This window comes from Emydura macquarii, unplaced genomic scaffold (assembly GCF_026122565.2).
Source record: "Emydura macquarii macquarii isolate MOO-44397 ecotype Brisbane River unplaced genomic scaffold, CSIRO-AGI_Emac_v2 contig_3506, whole genome shotgun sequence".
NCBI lineage: Eukaryota > Metazoa > Chordata > Testudines > Chelidae > Emydura > Emydura macquarii.
The window spans coordinates 4,353,444-4,371,844 of record NW_027133643.1 but is presented as its reverse complement, the minus strand read 5'-3'; the positions used below and the strand labels follow the sequence as shown (position 1 = coordinate 4,371,844).

Below are 18,401 nucleotides of genomic sequence, written 5' to 3'. Positions count from 1 at the left end.
GTGTGTGTTACTGAATTTTATAGCTGATGTTTTAATGAAATTTTTTTAAAATTTTTGTTGTTGTTCCTCAGTCCTCTTTTTGTAGACCCCACATTGGCATAGCGTAATTCTTGGACACATTACTTTTGCCTTTTCAAGATCATTCCACCTGTCTGCAGCCCTTTCCAATTCATCACAATTTTCTCACCCATCTCTATATACTTCCAGTTTGTCAGTCACTGCAGAGTCCAGGCCCCCAAGGTTTTAGGATTCCCAGTTGTTCAGATGGTGTTAAAGATTTGTCTGTACTAGGAAAATGAACAGTTGCTGACTGTAGTTGTCAGCACTCCTTTTTCTCCCTCCTAAAATGGTGTTGAACAATTTCATTGCTGTTAGTCCAGATAGACAAAAAAAAAGTATTGGCAACTCATGATTTTAGCAACTCATTTGATGTTTTTCTTAAAGCTCCAGCTCCAAGAATCACATAATTAGACAAAAATCTCAGCTTTAATGTTTTTAAAACCAAGTTTCTAGCCCTCATAGCTGTAAAGAACAACTGGAAAACATGATCTCTGTAGGCTCAAAATCCAGAAGGTAAATAAAAAAGAACCCCAACATTATTTTTAAAATCTCATCATTTATAAACCAATCTCTTTTTTTTTTTTTTTTTATTCGCAGGGGCAGACTGACTAACTGGGTGAACCCTTGGGATTGGCAATGCCAAAAATATTGTCAACATCAATATGGAAAGTGACCTGGAGCCTTGGTGCAATAGGTTCTTTTATGCTTTCTGTAACAGTGTTGTAAATGTCACAGGATATTAGAGAGAGGAGGTAGGTGAGGTGATATATTTTATTAAACAAATCTCTGCTGGTGAAAGAGAATAGCTTTCAAGTTACAGAGCTCTTCTTCCATAGGGTAAATGGTTTGTTTCAGCTGCTAGTAATTAGACCATTTTCAATGCTGGCTGAAGGGAAAGTCTGCTGTGAGCTCATTCTCAACAAAGTAAGGGCCTGTTTACACCAGGAAAATGACCTATTGCTGAAAATGGTTGCCAGCAATACATGGGATGTTTGGGTCATTTTCCTGGTGCAGATGGTCCCTTATTTTGCTGAAACTGTCAGTGTCATATTGAGGCTGCTCAGAACAAGGACAGGATCTCTGTAAAGTAGATTTCCCCCAGTATTACTACAGGGGAAGAAACAGGAGAGTAGAATAAGCCATTTTGCTTTTCAATGGAAAGATCCCCCACTTTCATAATACCACTTTGTGCGGCATAATTAACATTTGCCAAGTGCTTGGGTAACTTTGGGGGCAAAGCATTACCGTGTTTATAAATTTGGCCGTAACTGTAATTCGGTATCAATGGCTCTTAGGCAAAGAGAACCGACAGGCCAAAATAATAACCTACTGAGCCGCTTTACTGCTTGTACCTGGAGCAATCGAATAACCACAGCGTCTACATTCCTCCTCGCGCGCGCCCGCCCGCTCCGCCTGTGCGAGTGGGCGGGGCGCCTGCCCGGGAGAAAGCTGCGCATCGATTCCTCGGAGCTCTGCTCCGCCTGTGCGAGTGGGCGGGGCGCCTGCCTGGGAAGAAGCTGCGCATCGATTCCTCGGAGCTCTGCTCCCCTCGCCCACTGGCAGTGTCCGTACCTATTCCCTTCCGGGCGGGCGCGCGCGCGGGGCCGGCCGGCGGGGAGAGACGCGCGGAGTTCGGGGCGGCTGAGGCCTCGTAGTCGTGCGGCCCGGGGAAGGGCGATGGCCGGGCTGATCGACCTGCAGAATGAGGAGGAGGTGAAGGTCTACCTGGAGAACCTGGGCATCGAGTACAGCTACCAGTGCTACAAGGAGGGCGAGCCGGACGGTACGTGGGGAGCCTGCCCCCGGCGCAGGGCAGAGCTGCAGGCAACGAGGGCTGGCTGGCCCCTGGTGCGGGCGGCGCGTCCTCCCGGTGGGGTGCTTGGTGCCTGGCCTCTGCTGGCCGCTGGTTGCCTTCATGCCCTAGCGAGGAAAGCTGTTCTCAAGGTCACCGGGCTCCCCCACTCTGGGAAGAGCCTGTAACCCCGGGGGCGCGTGGGGCTGTCTCTTAAACTGGCTCTGTTTGCAGAAAGCGTGGGCTGTGTTTGTTTCTCTTGCGAAGCAGCGCTGCCAGGCCTAAGCCGTTTGTTTTACAGCGTCTGCACGGTAGACCTGGGCCGCAGCCCTGCACAAACTGGAGGAGCCATAGCGGAACTGAGGTCGGGGGAAATTCGGAGCTCACTTTAAAGCTTCCAGTTTGTATTTGTTTATATTATAAAAAATGAGACTAAAAACGGGCAAGCAAGGTACCAGATTAGAAAGACCAATTGTCTTCAGTTCCTGTGTTGCAATGAAGCGCCCAAATAGTCTAGGACAGTGTTTCTCAATGGTTTTGATACCAGGGACCCGCTTGCTGCCTGCCTGTGCCTTCCTAAACTATGTCAGGGTGATCTCTGGGACCGACACTGGTCCAGGGACCAGTCGTTAAGAAACACTGAGCTAGCATGAATCTAGTTTGTTGTAAACTGTTTAATCCTTGTCTTCCTCACAGGTTGCCATCGATTGGCTGATTATTTGGAGGGGATTAAAAAGAACTTTGAATTAGCTGCCAAGGTGCTAAAAGAAAACTGTGAAAAGAACGAGCACAGTGAGAGTTGCTATAAACTTGGAGCTTATTATGCAATTGGGAAAGGTGAGAGAGAGTGCTTTGTCCTGTCCCTTGTTCCACCTGTTGGAAGGCAGGGCAGTGTTGAGGCTGTTCTTGTGAGCTAATTTTCTTCTCTTAATAAAGCGCTTCCAGATTTCTATCTAACATTTTACTATGTGTTAATCTTTCAGTATGAGGAGACACAGACATTTGTCATTCTCACTGCTGTTCACATTTTTGGTCTCCTATCTGGATATGTCTATACTTCAATGTAAGCCCAAGGTTAGCAGAACTCAGGTTTGGAGACCCTGCATTTGTTAACCTAAGACTTGAATGTCAACACTCATTTGTTGACCCAGATTTCTGGAACTAGGAATTGTTGAACCCTGGGTCCCAATGAAAGACACCCCTCTTCAGCAAACAAAATATTTTTACCTATCATAGTCAGCTGCAGTCACATTTTCTGTCTTGCATCAAATACCTAGGCTAAGTCTTCCTTTTACTTGAAACCTGTTTTGTCTAAATTATTTAGTATTTGGATAAACAAGGTTTGGCTATATCTGGAAAGAAAAAAATTGGTTACATTTCCTCATTTAGTGTAGACATATACTGGCAAAATTGTTTTTGCCACTATAGCTCATTTCATTCAGGGAACCGCTATAAACTATACCAAAAATAGAACTCTTTTGCTGGTATTAATTGCATTTACACTAGAAAGGTTTTGCTGGTATAGCCATTCTGGCACCTTGTCTAATGGAAAGTAGGCCTTGATTCTCTGTTGAAGTGTAGTTCAGATTTACAACTGTTTGGATTATAGTTTTATTCTTCCAAAAAGTATTTAAAAATCTGTGAAAGAAAATGTTCCTTACTATCTCACAATTGGAGTGTGTTCTTTACACAAATTTGTATTTGCTTGTGTTTTTTGCGCGGCGCTGCAGGTGGACTCACCCAAGATTTGAAAGCTGCCTACAACTGCTTTCTGAAGTCATGTGAAAAAAATGGGAAGAAATCAATAAGTGCTTGCCACAACGTTGGACTGTTAGCACACGATGGGCGAATAAATAATGACCAACCTGACCCAGTCCTTGCCAGGGACTACTACTCTAAAGCATGTGATGGCAGTTTTGCTCCTAGTTGCTTCAACATTAGTGCGATATACCTTCAAGGAGTACCTGGAATACCAAAAGACATGAACCTGGCTTTGAAGTACTCTTTGAAAGCATGTGACATGGGTCATGTGTTGGCATGTGCCAATGCCAGCCGAATGTACAAACTAGGAGATGGAATTGATAAGAATGATGCCAAGGCAGAGGCTCTGAAAAAGAGGGCAAAAGAGCTACACAAAGAACAGAAGGAAGGTGCTACAGCCTTAACATTTGGGGAGTAAACCCAATTAAATCATTTACAGACTTCTGCACTTTTAAATGGTGCAAAAACTTTACCTGCAAATGAACAAAAAACCCATAGCTATTGCACTCATAAAAGAGGCATCTGTGTGTACCCCTTCGCATGGGCAAAGGTTTATTTTGTGGACATAACTGATGCATGTACACAATTTTGGTGTGCTATTATTTGAAAACTTAGCCCTTTAATGTACAACAGTTTTTCAGGAGAACAAACACTTAGGGCCAAAGATCAGAGGATCTAGCTTTTAAAATTGAAGGTGCAGTTTTATGTGCTGACTTGTGGTTGCAATCTTCCTCATCCACACAAATTAGAATTTGAACACAAAATTGTATGTACATAATTACTTGAATATGCAAAACTGTCTGTAATATTAGAGACTACTTTGGATATTACTGGGACTCGAAGAGATGCTCCCTCCATTGATGCTGAAATATACTAATAAGATCACTGAAGGTGCTCTTTAGTTTCTTAAATGTAGTTTCTTTAGTTGCATTCAGACTTGTTGGATGGTTCAATGGTGAAATGAATAATCCAAGAAGAAAAAACAAACTTCTTTGTATACCAGGGTTATAAAAGGGTTATAAACTAGCTGAGAAGGGTGATGAGTGAAGTTTTAAAACTCAGATGCACATATAAAATTTTTCTTAAGTCTAATAAATCTTACCTAGACACTTCTGAATTCCATTAAGTATCCTTTGTTTGTGTGAAATTGTTTTTAGTCTATTACAAATGGGTTCAATGTTTTATTGAAGAATTCAATTCTTAAGTATAATTTGAGTGATTTTAAAAATGAATGTGTGTAGGTGGGCCCAAATCAAGAAATTCTTACTCAGGCAAAACTTGAATATTAGTCACAGGGCATTTTGACTGAGCAAAGACTTCAGGATATGACTGATAGGTTGTTGGAGGTGAATTTTTTTTTTTTTTTTTTTTTTGTAATATACACAACAAAACTACAGGAAACTATTGTGGAATGTTTCTGTATTTTACCACTAAGGGACACTGGTGTTTTAAAGCCACACAATGCTTTCTTCATTTGAAATTAAGAAAAGAGGCATCTGTATAATAGTGCATTTTTGTATCACAGAGCTATACTTCATTTTTATTTCCCTTAAGTGGTACCAACTTCAAATCTGAGAGCTGTTCCACTTACACTAAAATAGGTGTGGATTTTACTGTAAAGTAATTTCTGTACGGAAGCTGTTTTGAATTACCTGCCTTCACACATTCACCATCCTATATTTTTGAATGTCCATCTGTTAGGTAAATGCTATTGGATAACTAAGATTTTTGAGCCTGTGTTCTTTGTGCACCCAGCTCCCTTGCTGACATGGCTTCAAGTTCATTGAGGGACTTGGCTGTACAAGGAATATAGGAGCAAAACGTGCATTAGAGGCTTGGTCTACGCTGGCGGCGGCGGTCGACAGCAGATACATAAGCTATATCGGAGAGTGCTCCCCGAAAGGAGTAAGGCTTGTTACATTACATTTACATAGCGCAGCATCTTTGCTGCACGGCTTCGACGGGAGACTCCCTCTCGTTGACGCAGCCAAACTCCTTTCAGGAAGCGCTCACAGACCCCCTCAGTTGATACCGCTGCATCAATCCCTGCTGCCACAGCAGTGAAAACATACCCTGTGTCTCCTCTTCAGCTTCACTTAATGCTTTAGCCATCACCCTCAACCTCGTTGCTTCCTTTCAGTTGTCTCTTGCTGAATTTCTTATTTTTCATGTAAAGTTTCTAGAATCTGTAGAATGGATTTCCTATAGCTGAAGGACATATAAATGTTTTATTCAATGTGACCCATCCATAGCTAGGGTGTAGCCTACCTGAAAACAGCAGGGTCTGGGCAGGCTGCAAAAGAAGAGCAGATTCTCCCAAATTGGTGGCTAACACTGCAGTTAGATTCACCAACCAATCACAAACCATGCTTCTGATCCCCCACACTGGTTATCAAGAAGGTACAACAAGAAATGCACAGCCCCATTTATTGCATTTCAGGCTCTGGCTCCCAAACAGCAATCGGATCCAGTAAAGGGATAAGTTATTAAAACTCTTCCCTTTACCAAAAATATTCTGATCCCCATAGGGTCAGTCACATTACCAAATCAATACGAGTTTGGATCTTACCCAAAATACCATGCTGCCAGCCAATCCTTTATTAACTAAAACTAAGGGTTTATTATAAAAGGAAAAACGAATTAGAAGAGATATTTTAAATGGTCAAAGCAATCAGATACATACAAATGACTGTAAAGTCCATATATATATATATATATATATATATATATCAAGTTCTTAGCAGAAGTGTGGAGTTTGCAGGCTTGTACAGTTTCTCAGGTGTACATCCAGTACCTGGATGGGTCTCAGTCTTTTGTTTCACAGCTTAATCTGTAAATGAGTTGATCCAGAAGTAGGAACTGGAAGCAGGAGGATGATGCAGCTGCCTTTTATGTCTCTTTGTAATGTGGCTTGTCCCAAACAGCCACGCAGACCATGGCATGGAAAAGCCTCAGAGTCCCCTAGTTCTAGGCATGTTCTTACATACCCTGGTGACTCATACAGGGTAGCCACTGGTTTCTTTCACTGGATTCATTGTACCTTTGAGTTCCCTTGTTGGGCCATTAAGCAGGTTTAATGCTGCTTCTGGGGTGTCAGGCAGAAACACAACACAAGTTGAAGTACAAATATACCATATGTATTTAGAACAACAACATATGTATTATAAAACAAAACTGATACATACGTATAAAAGGGCTTATCAATCTTAACCAATTATAATCTTTCCAATGGTACCTGACATTTATATCTCATGAACTATTGTAATTTTGCAATATTGATATCAATAATGGTCACCCCAATCCAGACAGTGTGACATTCATATCAAAATGAAGAGGGACAAAATTTCATTTGGGATCTTGGGCTCATAAGCGGTGCGTGCAACCTCATAAAAGCTGAAACCAGTATCAAATTTTATTTCACTCTTAAAGAAAACAAAATGAAGGAATAAAAACAAGCTAAGTGTTAAGAATGCTTCCTCTGTTGTGGCTAGCAGGACACACTACAACAGACTCAGTATGCAAATAAGTGTCCCACCATTTCTTTATTTTATCCTATCACCTGGATTCGGATATATGTGGGTACGCTAATCAGCTGTGGCTGGACGTGGCTTCAGAGTTGTGATTGTACCAATGCAATGTAAATACAGATGTTTCAAGAACTCAGGACCGATGCTTCTCAGTTGGAGGCCTTTCCTACATGAGTTAACAGGGAATTTCCATTTGCAATTGGTAATATTAGGAGTTTTACATCCTTTGGGTACAGTCACCAGAGGGTGACATTATTACCCACCTTGAGCAAGTGTGTGCCTATAACGGGGCTTGCAGCACAAAACTGCATTAGCTCAAAAGTGATGCGTAGCAACACGTTCTGAGTTTTGGTATACAAATCAGAACTTCCACCATTCCAACTTGCTTCAGAATTTTCTTATTGTCACTGCCAATATAATACCTTCAACTAGAGCAGGGTTGATAGCTCAAGTCCCACAATTTTCCGAAAACAGTAAAATACTTACAATGCCCTGGTACCTTTTCAGTTACTTATTGTTAATGATTGAGCAGATGCTTGATGCTGTGCAAAACACAGGTTCTACCCCCACAACGTTTACAGATCAAGGTCCCGAACCTGCAACAATGCACATGAATAGTCCCATTGAATGCAATGAAATATTCACATGTACACAATGCTTAGGTATCACTGTTCACAGGCTTGTGTTTATAGACACACATTTTGTGTCCCTACTCTATATGGATTCCTATAGTACCACATGTGTTCTTAGCAGTTGAAAATTTCATGAGCCCACTCTTTCTTGTTCAGTTCTTTGGAGGCTGTCATAAAAATCCAGAGGGCCCAGAAGAGTCCTTGTGCTTGGCCTATTACCATCATTATAAATATGTGCAATAAAATCAATTCTTGAGATAACTCACTGTGTTATGAATCAGCTAGAGAATTTATTGATTAAAACAGTTTAGCACCAGCTCATTGAATTTCTAATTGAAGGATCCCTATTACAAACTATGACACTGGTTGGATTAGGGGGACCATTTATGGTATTTAACATCAATATTTCAAAATTACAATAATTCATGAGATATGCCATGTCAGGTATCATTAGAAAGCTCATAATTTGCTAAGGATGATGATATTGTTCATGTATATGTCTCATATTTGTATTGGAAGTTATGGATATATTTGATATATCTGTATTTCAACTTGTGCTGTTTGGGGTGACACCCCAGACAGGATGGCTGCAGCACTAGCTGCTTGATGGCCCATTAAGGGAACTCAAAGGTACAATAAGACCAGGGAAAGAACCTGAGGTACACCTGATGAGTCACCAGGACTTACTCATGTGACCCTGGACTCCATCCTATTTCTGTAAATTTCCACAAGCAGCATGGAAAAGGCCAAAGGACATAAAAGGCAGCTGCACCACATCCATTTGGTCTGCAGTCTTCACCTACCTCTGGATCAATTCATCTACAACTGAAGCAGTGAAACAAAGGACTGAGACTCATCCAGGTACTGGATGTACACCAGAGAGACTATACAAGCCTGCAAACTCCACAATTCTACTGAAAACCTGATGTATATGGACTTTTAAATCATTTGTATGTTTTTGATTGCTTTAATAGTTTTTCTTATAGTTTGTTTCTTTCCTTTTATAATAAATCTTTAGTTTTAATTACTAGTGGCTGGCAGTGTGGTATTTTGGGTAAGAGCCAAACTTATATTGATCTGGTACTGTGGTTGATCCTTTGGAGTCAGGAGAACCTTTGTGGTAAAGAGCACAGAGTTTTAAATAACATCTCTTTACTGGACCTAGTGGCTGAGTGGGAGCCAGAGAATTAAATGCAGTAAAGGGGGTTGTGTATATTTTGTTTTAGCTTCTGATTCTCCACACTGGTTATCAAGAAGCATTGTTTGTGGCTGTTTGGGGAGTCTGATTTCAGTATCACCCACCAGTGCTGGGAGAATCTGCTCTCTTTTTGTAGCCTGCCCTGACCTTGGCATTTTCAGGTGGCTACCCTAGGCACAGGTGGGTCACACAAACGCCTTGGAAGGGGGATATTTAATACAGGAATAAAAAACTACACAGGCATATAATAGCAAAGCTGCAGATAAAATGTGCATGTTGTGGCAATAGATGGCAGTGCAGGTCAAAAATTCTTATTTACACTGGAGTAGAGGAACATTATGCCTCAGTCCAGTTTCCAGTGATTTGCAAGGCATCATTGTTAACAAAAGCAAAATTGATTTTTGAGTTACTGTAGTTAGTATTTTTAGGGTCACTCGGAGAAAATAAAAGCAAGGCCTTTTTCAGGATAAGCAGAGCAAAAGCTACATGGCCAGATTTTTCATTAGTTTGCACCTTGTGTATTCATTTACACATGGATAAAGTAGGTATAAAATCCTTCCTCTAGTGTAAGAATGGAGTGATTAGAGTTTTACACCCATAGTGTACAGGAGTAAGTGATTTATACAAGGTTCAAGGCAGAGCAGAGTCAGGCCCATCAAACACGATGCTGGCCCTGATAATCGCCTCCACTTGTATGAGCCAGTTGGCCCTGCTCCTATAGAATGGGCTGCTCAGACCCTTTATTTATCCATCAACCAAATACTGAAGCTGCCTCACGATAGACACTTCCTTCTAACAGAATCCATGGTGATAATAGTTATTCCTCAAGGCACACAAGCAACTTAAACAGATGAACATCTGTGTGAAATTTACGTGGCACATCCCTGAGATAACATCTGAATGGTTCAGTCCATCTTTCATTTCAGTAGCACATGGGTTTTATATAGAGTCAATGCATCCATAAGAATCAATTTTCAACCTACCTTTTATGCTCAGGAGCCCTCTTGAAGGATTTCAAGATGGCAGGATAGCTTGTCTTATAACAATGAACCATCATGCTTTGATACTAGAAGTACTGCATGGCTAATTTCAGTCATCTGACAGGGTTTAGTCAATTATCAGCCTGGTTTTTATTTCTGCCCAACCACTGGAATTATCAAGGAATGGAGAAAAATATTAATATTGCCTTGAAGAAGAATACACCAATTTCCCAATTCTCAACTACATTACTAATCAGTAATGTGCCTGATTCTTTGCACTCTATGTGGTGTGTCAGGCTTTGCGCTTGTGTGGTGGTTTACATATGTGCAAAGAGGCTATAAAACACACCCAGATCTGAACTCCTCATTTGTTTATATAGACTGTAGCATTTTACATCCATTTGGCACAGATGTAAATGACTACAAAGGAGTAAAGCAATAGAGAATCAGGTCCTATGTAAACATATCAATAATTATGTACCAATTTCATATGTTAAGGTTTAGTATTCTTATGATTAAGTTTAATGCCTTTGGAAGGAACAAAAGGAATAAAAACATTTTATGGACAGTTTCCGAAGCCATGAATTGTCAGAAGCATTTAAATATAAAATGTACTATATTTTCCATTCTTAGTTTTGAGACCCTTTTGAAGTTCCTTTTTCAAAATCTTGACTGACGATAGCTTTCTGTGGTATCTTGCTGTGCCTATCTTAACACTTCTAACACTATATTACTAATAAGCCCCAGAATCAATAGAATATGGATTTCTCAAAGATTTTAAAGACTTAATGGTCTAATTCCATGTCAGAATTAAGAAGCCTAAATCCATATTTCATATCTTCAGTTCTCTGGTACTTTAATTTTTTCCATGTCTGCTCTTTAAACAATCAAAATAGTATATAGTAATTATATTAAAATTCAGAATATACCCGGTGTATATAATTTGTCGTTATTTCCTTCCACTATAGCACAAATTAGAATTATCAAAGGCACACCATTTCCAAATACTGCATTTTATTCTCCTTACACATATACATAGTTTCATATTCTTTTTTCCCACATCAGCTGGTAAGAAGTCTGTATGATATAGAATTAGGAAATTGGGAACATTCTGAAGTGGTGATTTCAAATGGTGACTTTATGAATGATTTAACAATAATTAATAGATAGGCTTTAGTTTACTTGTATGGTGGAATTTTTCAATTAATATCACATTTTGTATGGTGCTGAATATACACCCTAGAAGGTTTTATTTACAGCTACCAAAGCTTTCTGTAAATTAAAACAAGGAAATCAAAAGAAAACCATGTACATTGATATATCAATCTTAATCCCAAAGGACTTCAAATCACTTCACAACCTTAAATACAAACTATACCTAGAATAAATTTATCACTGAAGTGCAGTCACTTCTTGGGTGAAACAACTGTTTAACCTCAAACAGAACCACCACACAACAGTTTAGGACAGGAATTGAAAAACAACATATCCAGTGGAAACTATAAGAAGAATTTAGGTAGTGGGCAACTACAGCATGTTCATAGACTTGAATTAAGACTAGCCCTAGTCTTGTAAAATGTTCCCTTTTATAAGGGTTTCTTTAATAACTACAAAAAGTCAAACACTTAGTTTTATGTGTCCCCCTCACTCCCAAAAAGACAGCTTCTCTGTGCCACTTCCAGCCCCATGCCAGAGCACTGGCTCTGTAATGACAGATGGAACAATATTATCTACCACTCACCGGTGGATAGCAGCAGTGCTAGCCCCACCACTTGAACTATGCCCTAAGTGCCATGATTGGGCTATCTTTGTTCAACGTGAGTGGGCCCTGGACCTACTCATACTGTTCATAGATCACTCGTTCCCGTGGCCTAGACTCTTTCAGCAGATGGTCTTTTACACACTCTTGCCATGTCATAATGTGGGAATTTGTGTGTGTATATAAACGAATTTTTCTCCATTGTAATTTTGAAAAACATCCATCATAGTTCAGAAAACGTCTTGGGAGAATGTAATGTTATAATGGGGATATAGTTATTCAAAGAATAAAGAAAACACCATAAGCCCCTTATAAGATTATCCTAATGTAACTCTGCTCTGTTTCTTCAGATCCTGCTGGAAGACTGGAGAGACATATCCTGCCATATTCCTGCTCCCTGAATCCTTGATGGATCAGGCAGTTGGAGCATTTAATTATCTCAGTAATGTTAAAGAAATGCAAGTTGATTTCCTTTCAGCTCTCCTGCCTCTAGAAACTTTTATAATAATAAAATAATAATACTTTGTACTTCTGTAGTGCCTTTCCTTCATGAAACTCAAAGTGCTTTACAAAAGTTTTGGAGCAATTCTGAAAGAGAAATAAATCTTATCTTCATTATATATATGTGGAAACTAAGGTTCTGAGAGGTTGAGTTACTCATTAATGTGGTAGCTAGACACAAGAATCTTACGTCCCAGGCCAAAGCTACAACTGCAAAATCCTGATTCCTCTGTTTACCAACTAGCAAACACTGAGAAAGAAAAATTGGCTTTGGCTGATTTTTCTGACATTTAATTTTTAGTAGTTTAGTTGGGACATGTGGTAACTCTAGCAAAGCTCCCATTGACGTTAGGGTGAATTTTGCCTGAGTCACACGTGCAGGACTGGATCCAAGATTCTTTCATTTTAGCCTTTTTTCCCTGTAGACCCCTTAAACAAACACATTATGGCACTCTAATGAGATCATACTCTAACTGAGAGCTTAGTCAAGGAAGTTCCACTTTTCAGAATCAACAATCAAAGTCTTGCCCTCTGGAAAAGCCAAAGGCAATGTCCTTTGTCAGAATGCAGAACAGCATTGTGCAGTTTGTCACTGCAGTGGCAGCATAAGGTATAGAAGGTAAAGAAATGGCATCCATCAGTAAGCAAAAACACCTGTTACTCAGTGGGACACTGCCAACACTATTGCACAGAGATGAAATCCAAACTCCACTCTTGACTTGCTCTCCTTGGAAGGCACTAAGTACAGACACAGCAGTGTTGTCTTGGGAAATATGGTGGTAAAGATAAGACTAGTAAAAGCTCCTTGGATGTTTAAGAATGAAAGAGCAACGCTTACTTCTCTGATTCAGTAACTCCTCAGTAAGCCGAATCCAAGAAAGCATGAGGCTGGAAAGCAGGCGTAGCCTTGAAGACTAACAATATAGACCTTTAGCATAACAACGCTGAGGAATTTTCTTTCAGAAAGTTTCTTGTGTTATGTAGAGTGTGGGACACTTCTCATCTACATGGTCATGTTACCGAGAACAAATCATGAATTTGTGCTATTGGGGCTTTATTATCTTCTGTCTATGCCTGGATTCTTGAATTATAAAGAAACAAACACAGGTACCTATTTCTTGTTGGAAACTGCAAAGGGAAAGTGCAGCATGCTGCACTGCTCAGCCTGTCAATATGATTAAAAGCAAAGCAACTCTATACACTTTCTACCAAACAGTGAGCCACATTCTGCTCTCAGCTATAGCCTGTTGATTGCCTCACAGTGAAAGGGTTTGCATGGGTGTAACTCAAAGGAGAAGGTCCATGGCAGAGCTGTTTGAGTGAAATATGATCAAGCTGTATCTGAGGTTGAGGAGTCTGAAAAGAATGGGTGTCTAGATAAAAACAAACCAGAAGAAATTATATAGCAGGGATGCCCTCTTTATCTACCTAAATATTTATCCATCCATCACTTTATCTAGTCTGGACTGAGTAAACCATGAACATGGAATTATATTTACACCCATTTAAACTGCTATAGTGCCTTAGCACATCTTTAGTGCAAGGAGAATCAGGTTCTAGGTCGCAATTTTTACACAGCCTATCAAAATGGCGGCCCAGTCCTGACTCGGGCCTCTAGGCACTACAATATAAATAATACGTACCGTAGAAATGTTCAGCTCTGTAGGACACAGACTGAATCTGATTTTCTTTTAGGGCTCACAGCCTTTACTCATGTAAAATTTCCACTGAAATCAACAGTTTTGCCCAAGTAAAGGCTGCAGGACCAGGCTGTCAGGTAGAAGCAATAATGTTCCTAAATCTTTGAGGACATGTTGCTGTAGGACATTCCATCCCCACGCCCAAGTAGGTCATCAGCACTACATTCTTTTACTCGGGCTTTGTAGGGGTGATAAATGTTCAAATTATTTTTAAAACTGTTTTTGTTTGCTGACATTTACACACAATACATTTGCCAACAATACGAGGTGCAGTCCCTCAAGCATCAGAGCTGCACACCAATTTATAAAACAATCTACATGCAATGATCCTCGGCTGTTGAGAACACCTACGCTTTAAGAAACACACAAATTAGGGGATCAATTTATCAAATGTAAAGCCCACCTCGTAATTGCTACTAGATTTGAACAGAGCTGCACATTTAAATGGAAGCGTTCTCTTTATCAGATGAGAGGCAGATGTAAGGTAGCTGCCATTTAATGTTTCAGTTCAAATGGAGGACGTTGGAGTCACTCTGCAGTTTTCTGACATTTTTTTTCTCTACTTTTATTTCAGATGAAGGAAAAGTATTTAGACTGCAAGACACACAAGATGGGCAAACTGGATCAGATCAATGGTCCATCTAGCTGATTACCTGCCTCTGACAGTGGCTAGTATTAGATCTTAAGAAGAAGTGTACAGACTAGGACAGCTCGAGTGATCTACCCCTGATGTCCCCCTCTGGCTTCCGGCAGTCAGAGGTTTAAGTTCATCCTGAGCATGTGGTTTAGCTATTTGTGTATGGTACAACAAAACATACCCCACCCTGTCCCGATGGACTTTAACCCTAATCTGAATGGACCACGATTAAGAAGTGAGAAAATAATTCACATTCCATGGCCAAATCAGCATCTTCAACCTCTCTGATGAGTTTGTCTATGAAGTTACAAATTAGTACCAATTGTGGTGGTGGTAGATTTCATGTTCTGGATTCTTGCATCTGGGAATTGGACTGAGAACATGAGAGATTTTAAGAAAAGAAAAGAAAAAGGACTTGATTAATAAAGAATTAAAGGAGGATATTGTAATTATTACCAATCAACATGGTTTTATGGAAAATAAACCTTGCCTTTTTCGTTGAGATTGTAAATTTGGTTGGTAAAAGTAATATCGTTGGTGCAATATACGTAAGACTCCCGTAAGGCATTTTACTTGGTAGCACACAACATTTTAATTAAGGAATTAGAATGGCACAATATCAACATGGCACACATTAAATGACTAACTGACAGGTCTTGAGATGTAATTGCAAATGGGGAATCAACACTGAATGAGTGTGGTGTTAGTGGGATCTCACAGAGATTGGTTCTTGGTCCTACGCTACTTAACATTTTTATCAATGACCTGGAAAAAAACATAAAATCATTTCAGATAGTTTTCAGATGACACGAAGATTGGGGAATGCTAAATGATGAAGAGGTCAGGTCATTGATACAGAGTGATCTGGATCACTTGGTAAGCTGGGCACAAGCAAACAATATGCATTTCAATAGATCCAAATGTAATGTCATATATATAGGAACAAAGAATGCAGGCCAGAGTTACAGGATGAGGGATTCTGTCCTGGGAAACAGTGACTCTGAAAATGACTTGGGGATCATGGGGGATAATCAACTAAACACGAGTTCTCAGTGCGACACTATGGACAAAAGGGATAATGTGACCCTTGGATGTATAGGCAGGAGACTATCAAGTAAGATTAGAGAGGTAAAATTACCTCTGTGTTTGGCACTGGTGTGCCCACTACTGGAAAACAGTATCTAATTCTGGTGTCCACAATTCAAGAAAGGTGTTAATAAACTGGAGAGGGTTCAGAGAAGAGCCATGAGAATGATTAAAGGATTCAAAAACATGCTTATAGTGAAAGATTCAAAGAGCTTACTCTGTTTAGTTTATCAAAGAGTAGACTAAGGGGTGACTTGATTATAGTCTATAAGTAGCCAGATGAGGTACAGAAATTCGATAATAGTTGGTTCTTCAATCAAGCAGATAAAGGTCTGACACGATCCAATGGCTGGAAGTTGAAGCTAGACAAATTTAGACTGGAAATAAAGTGAAAATTTTAAATAGTGAAAGTAATTAGCCATTGGAATAACTTACCAAGTGTTGTGGTGGATTCTCTATTGCTAGAAATTTTTTTTAATTATGATTGGATGTTTTTGTAAAAGGTCTACTCTAATTCCAATAGGAATTAATTCAGGGGGAAGTCCTATGGGCTGCATTATGCAGGAATCAGACTAGATTATCACAATAGTCCCTTCTGGCTTTATCATCTATAAATCATGTAGGTTTGAGCCTTTAAGGCAGTAGAAATATCAAGTGTCCCAGAACTTCATAGTGGAAAGGGTTTTGTGGATGGAAGTGGAGAATTGAATTAATTTTAGTGGGAAGATTCAAACATTTATATTCATCCTATAAGCAGCAGCTGAAAGCATTTAAAGAAAAAGAGAAGAGGAGATAATAGGTATGTTTTAGTTATAAATCATGTCTATTTTTTCTGAAATGTGCATAAGTGGTGTAAATATTTGGACTAGCAGTGCCACAGAATTTATAGGTAACCCCTGGGGAACTGGCCAGCAAGCAGGGAATCATCACAGTGGTATTAGTGGTCCAACTTTCAGCATTCAGTCAACTTGCCAAATGTTCTGCCATGTATTCTAAGCATTTTCCTCAAATCCTACAATGATTGCTCAGTATATGGAGCTGCCCTCATGCTTCTGTGTCAATCCTTTTGTCAGGCTGTTCTGAGGGTCCACGGAAATTGTACACTCCATCTTTCCATCTGAATCAAGGTCCCTTTGTTGTGTTTCATGACTGTGGGAGGACATTAGTTTGCTGCAGACATTTAACTAGAAAAAAAAAACTGCACTCGATTTTCTCAATGTAATATTAATTTAAATGGTCACTGATTCAGGCTCTATGGAAGGACTGCAAAGAACAGGGCAAACAAATATCATTCTGAAAAGACTTTAATGAAATGGTGCTTCATGGAACATTTGACAGCAAATGCAAAGGGGAACATGAGGCCTCAAGAGGAGACCAGACCATTCTCATTCCTCTAATGAAAAACTGATTGAAATTCCTTAATACAAAAAGAAGTGAGATGCTCTGGTCTGGCAGCCAAAAGGATTATTGAGCGATATTGATTGTATCTTACCAATATCCTCAGAGTATGCTGTGACCTGCCCTTCTTGTTAGCACTAGGCTGGCCATTCACTGATATGGCTGAAGCTACACTTGTTGGGCTTGATCCATTTGGCTGAAATTTTTTTTTGTCTTGATCACTTGAAGGCAAACTCTGTAATTTTCACATGTAAGGGGGCAGAAACCAGGGCATTGTCATTCTTACATGGAAGGGCAGTGGCATGCAGGAGCAGAAATTCAAGTGACACATAAGTAGAAAGGCTGTATGAAAAGGTGACATGGTGAAAGGAAAGGGAGGTATGTTTAGAGCAAACATGGTCCTGCCGAAAACATGCATAAGAAAAGGGAGTAAAGAAAGCACAGAATCGAGTGAACCATAGTGGGCAAAGCAGGCACAGCTCCCACTTGTTCCGTTCTCCATGGGCCCACACAGACACTGGTCCCAAAGTTGAAATAAGTAGGATGGTGGTTACTGGTGAATCAAACACCTTTGAGGATGGGAAACAAACAGCAAAGCTGATCACCTTGTTACCATAGAGTAATAGTAACAGTGGTACTCACATTTCATGACAAAGCCTGAAATTGGCACCAAATGTATGTTTGTGTCATGGGACTGGATATCCCTGTTTTGCCCCTTTTTACCTGAGCATTTAGTCAACGTTTGGGGCTCTGCATGTTGTTTCCTTTAGGAGGAGAAATTGATGGAGTCAGGTATCTTTAATGTAATTCTGTTTATTCACAAAGAATGTACAAAGTCCTGTTCACCTGAACACATCAGGAATTGAACAGCAGGAGACAGTTTCTTTACTCACAGCTCCAAGCCTCTTTCAGCCAGCACTCTGCCCAAAGACTCTCTTCTCTCAGAGCCAGGCTCCTAGTGTTCATTCAGGCTGTGCATAGCTTTCAGTAGTCTCCCATGTGTTTTCTCTGTGGTGTTCCTTCTACTCTCTCACACATATCCCTCTGCTCAAAACAGTACCCCCCAAAACCCCTTTGCCCACATAATTCATATTCCTGAAAGACTCACAGGTGTCTTCATTTGGGGCAATGTCTATGTCTTGGTATGAGGCCACCATTGTTTCTTACATTTAAACCAAATGTAGAGTGGCTGGTATGCTCACCAGTTTCAGTGATGTTTCACACAACTCACAATATTAAGATTGTTATGGCCCTTAATCGGTGGACCCACTTCTCCAATGGCCACCTATCTGCAATTGGGTATGTGGATATTTTGAGGTACTAAATTATTTGCTATTAAAATACAGAATTGTGCAGCTCTGGCCAGGTTT

At 40.1% G+C, this 18,401-nt stretch overlaps 1 protein-coding gene across 1 annotated transcript; it reads left to right on the top strand.

The window, feature by feature from the left end:
• The first annotated feature begins 1,417 nt into the window (after window positions 1–1,417).
• Window positions 1,418–5,572, top strand: COA7 (cytochrome c oxidase assembly factor 7). The gene is made up of 3 exons (XM_067535632.1): window positions 1,418–1,843; window positions 2,549–2,689; window positions 3,583–5,572. Exons 1-3 carry the CDS (start codon window positions 1,738–1,740, stop codon window positions 4,029–4,031), a joined length of 696 nt encoding a protein of 231 aa, XP_067391733.1. The 5' UTR covers window positions 1,418–1,737; the 3' UTR covers window positions 4,032–5,572.
• The last annotated feature ends 12,829 nt before the right edge of the window (window positions 5,573–18,401 follow it).

Coding starts and splice junctions, on each gene's coding strand:
- COA7 (XM_067535632.1), top strand. CDS start 1,738: ATGGCCGGGCTGATCGACCTGCAGAATGAGGAGGAGGTGAAGGTCTAC. Junction 1,844..2,548: donor CAAGGAGGGCGAGCCGGACG/GTACGTGGGGAG, acceptor TCTTCCTCACAG/GTTGCCATCGATTGGCTGAT. Junction 2,690..3,582: donor TTATTATGCAATTGGGAAAG/GTGAGAGAGAGT, acceptor GCGGCGCTGCAG/GTGGACTCACCCAAGATTTG.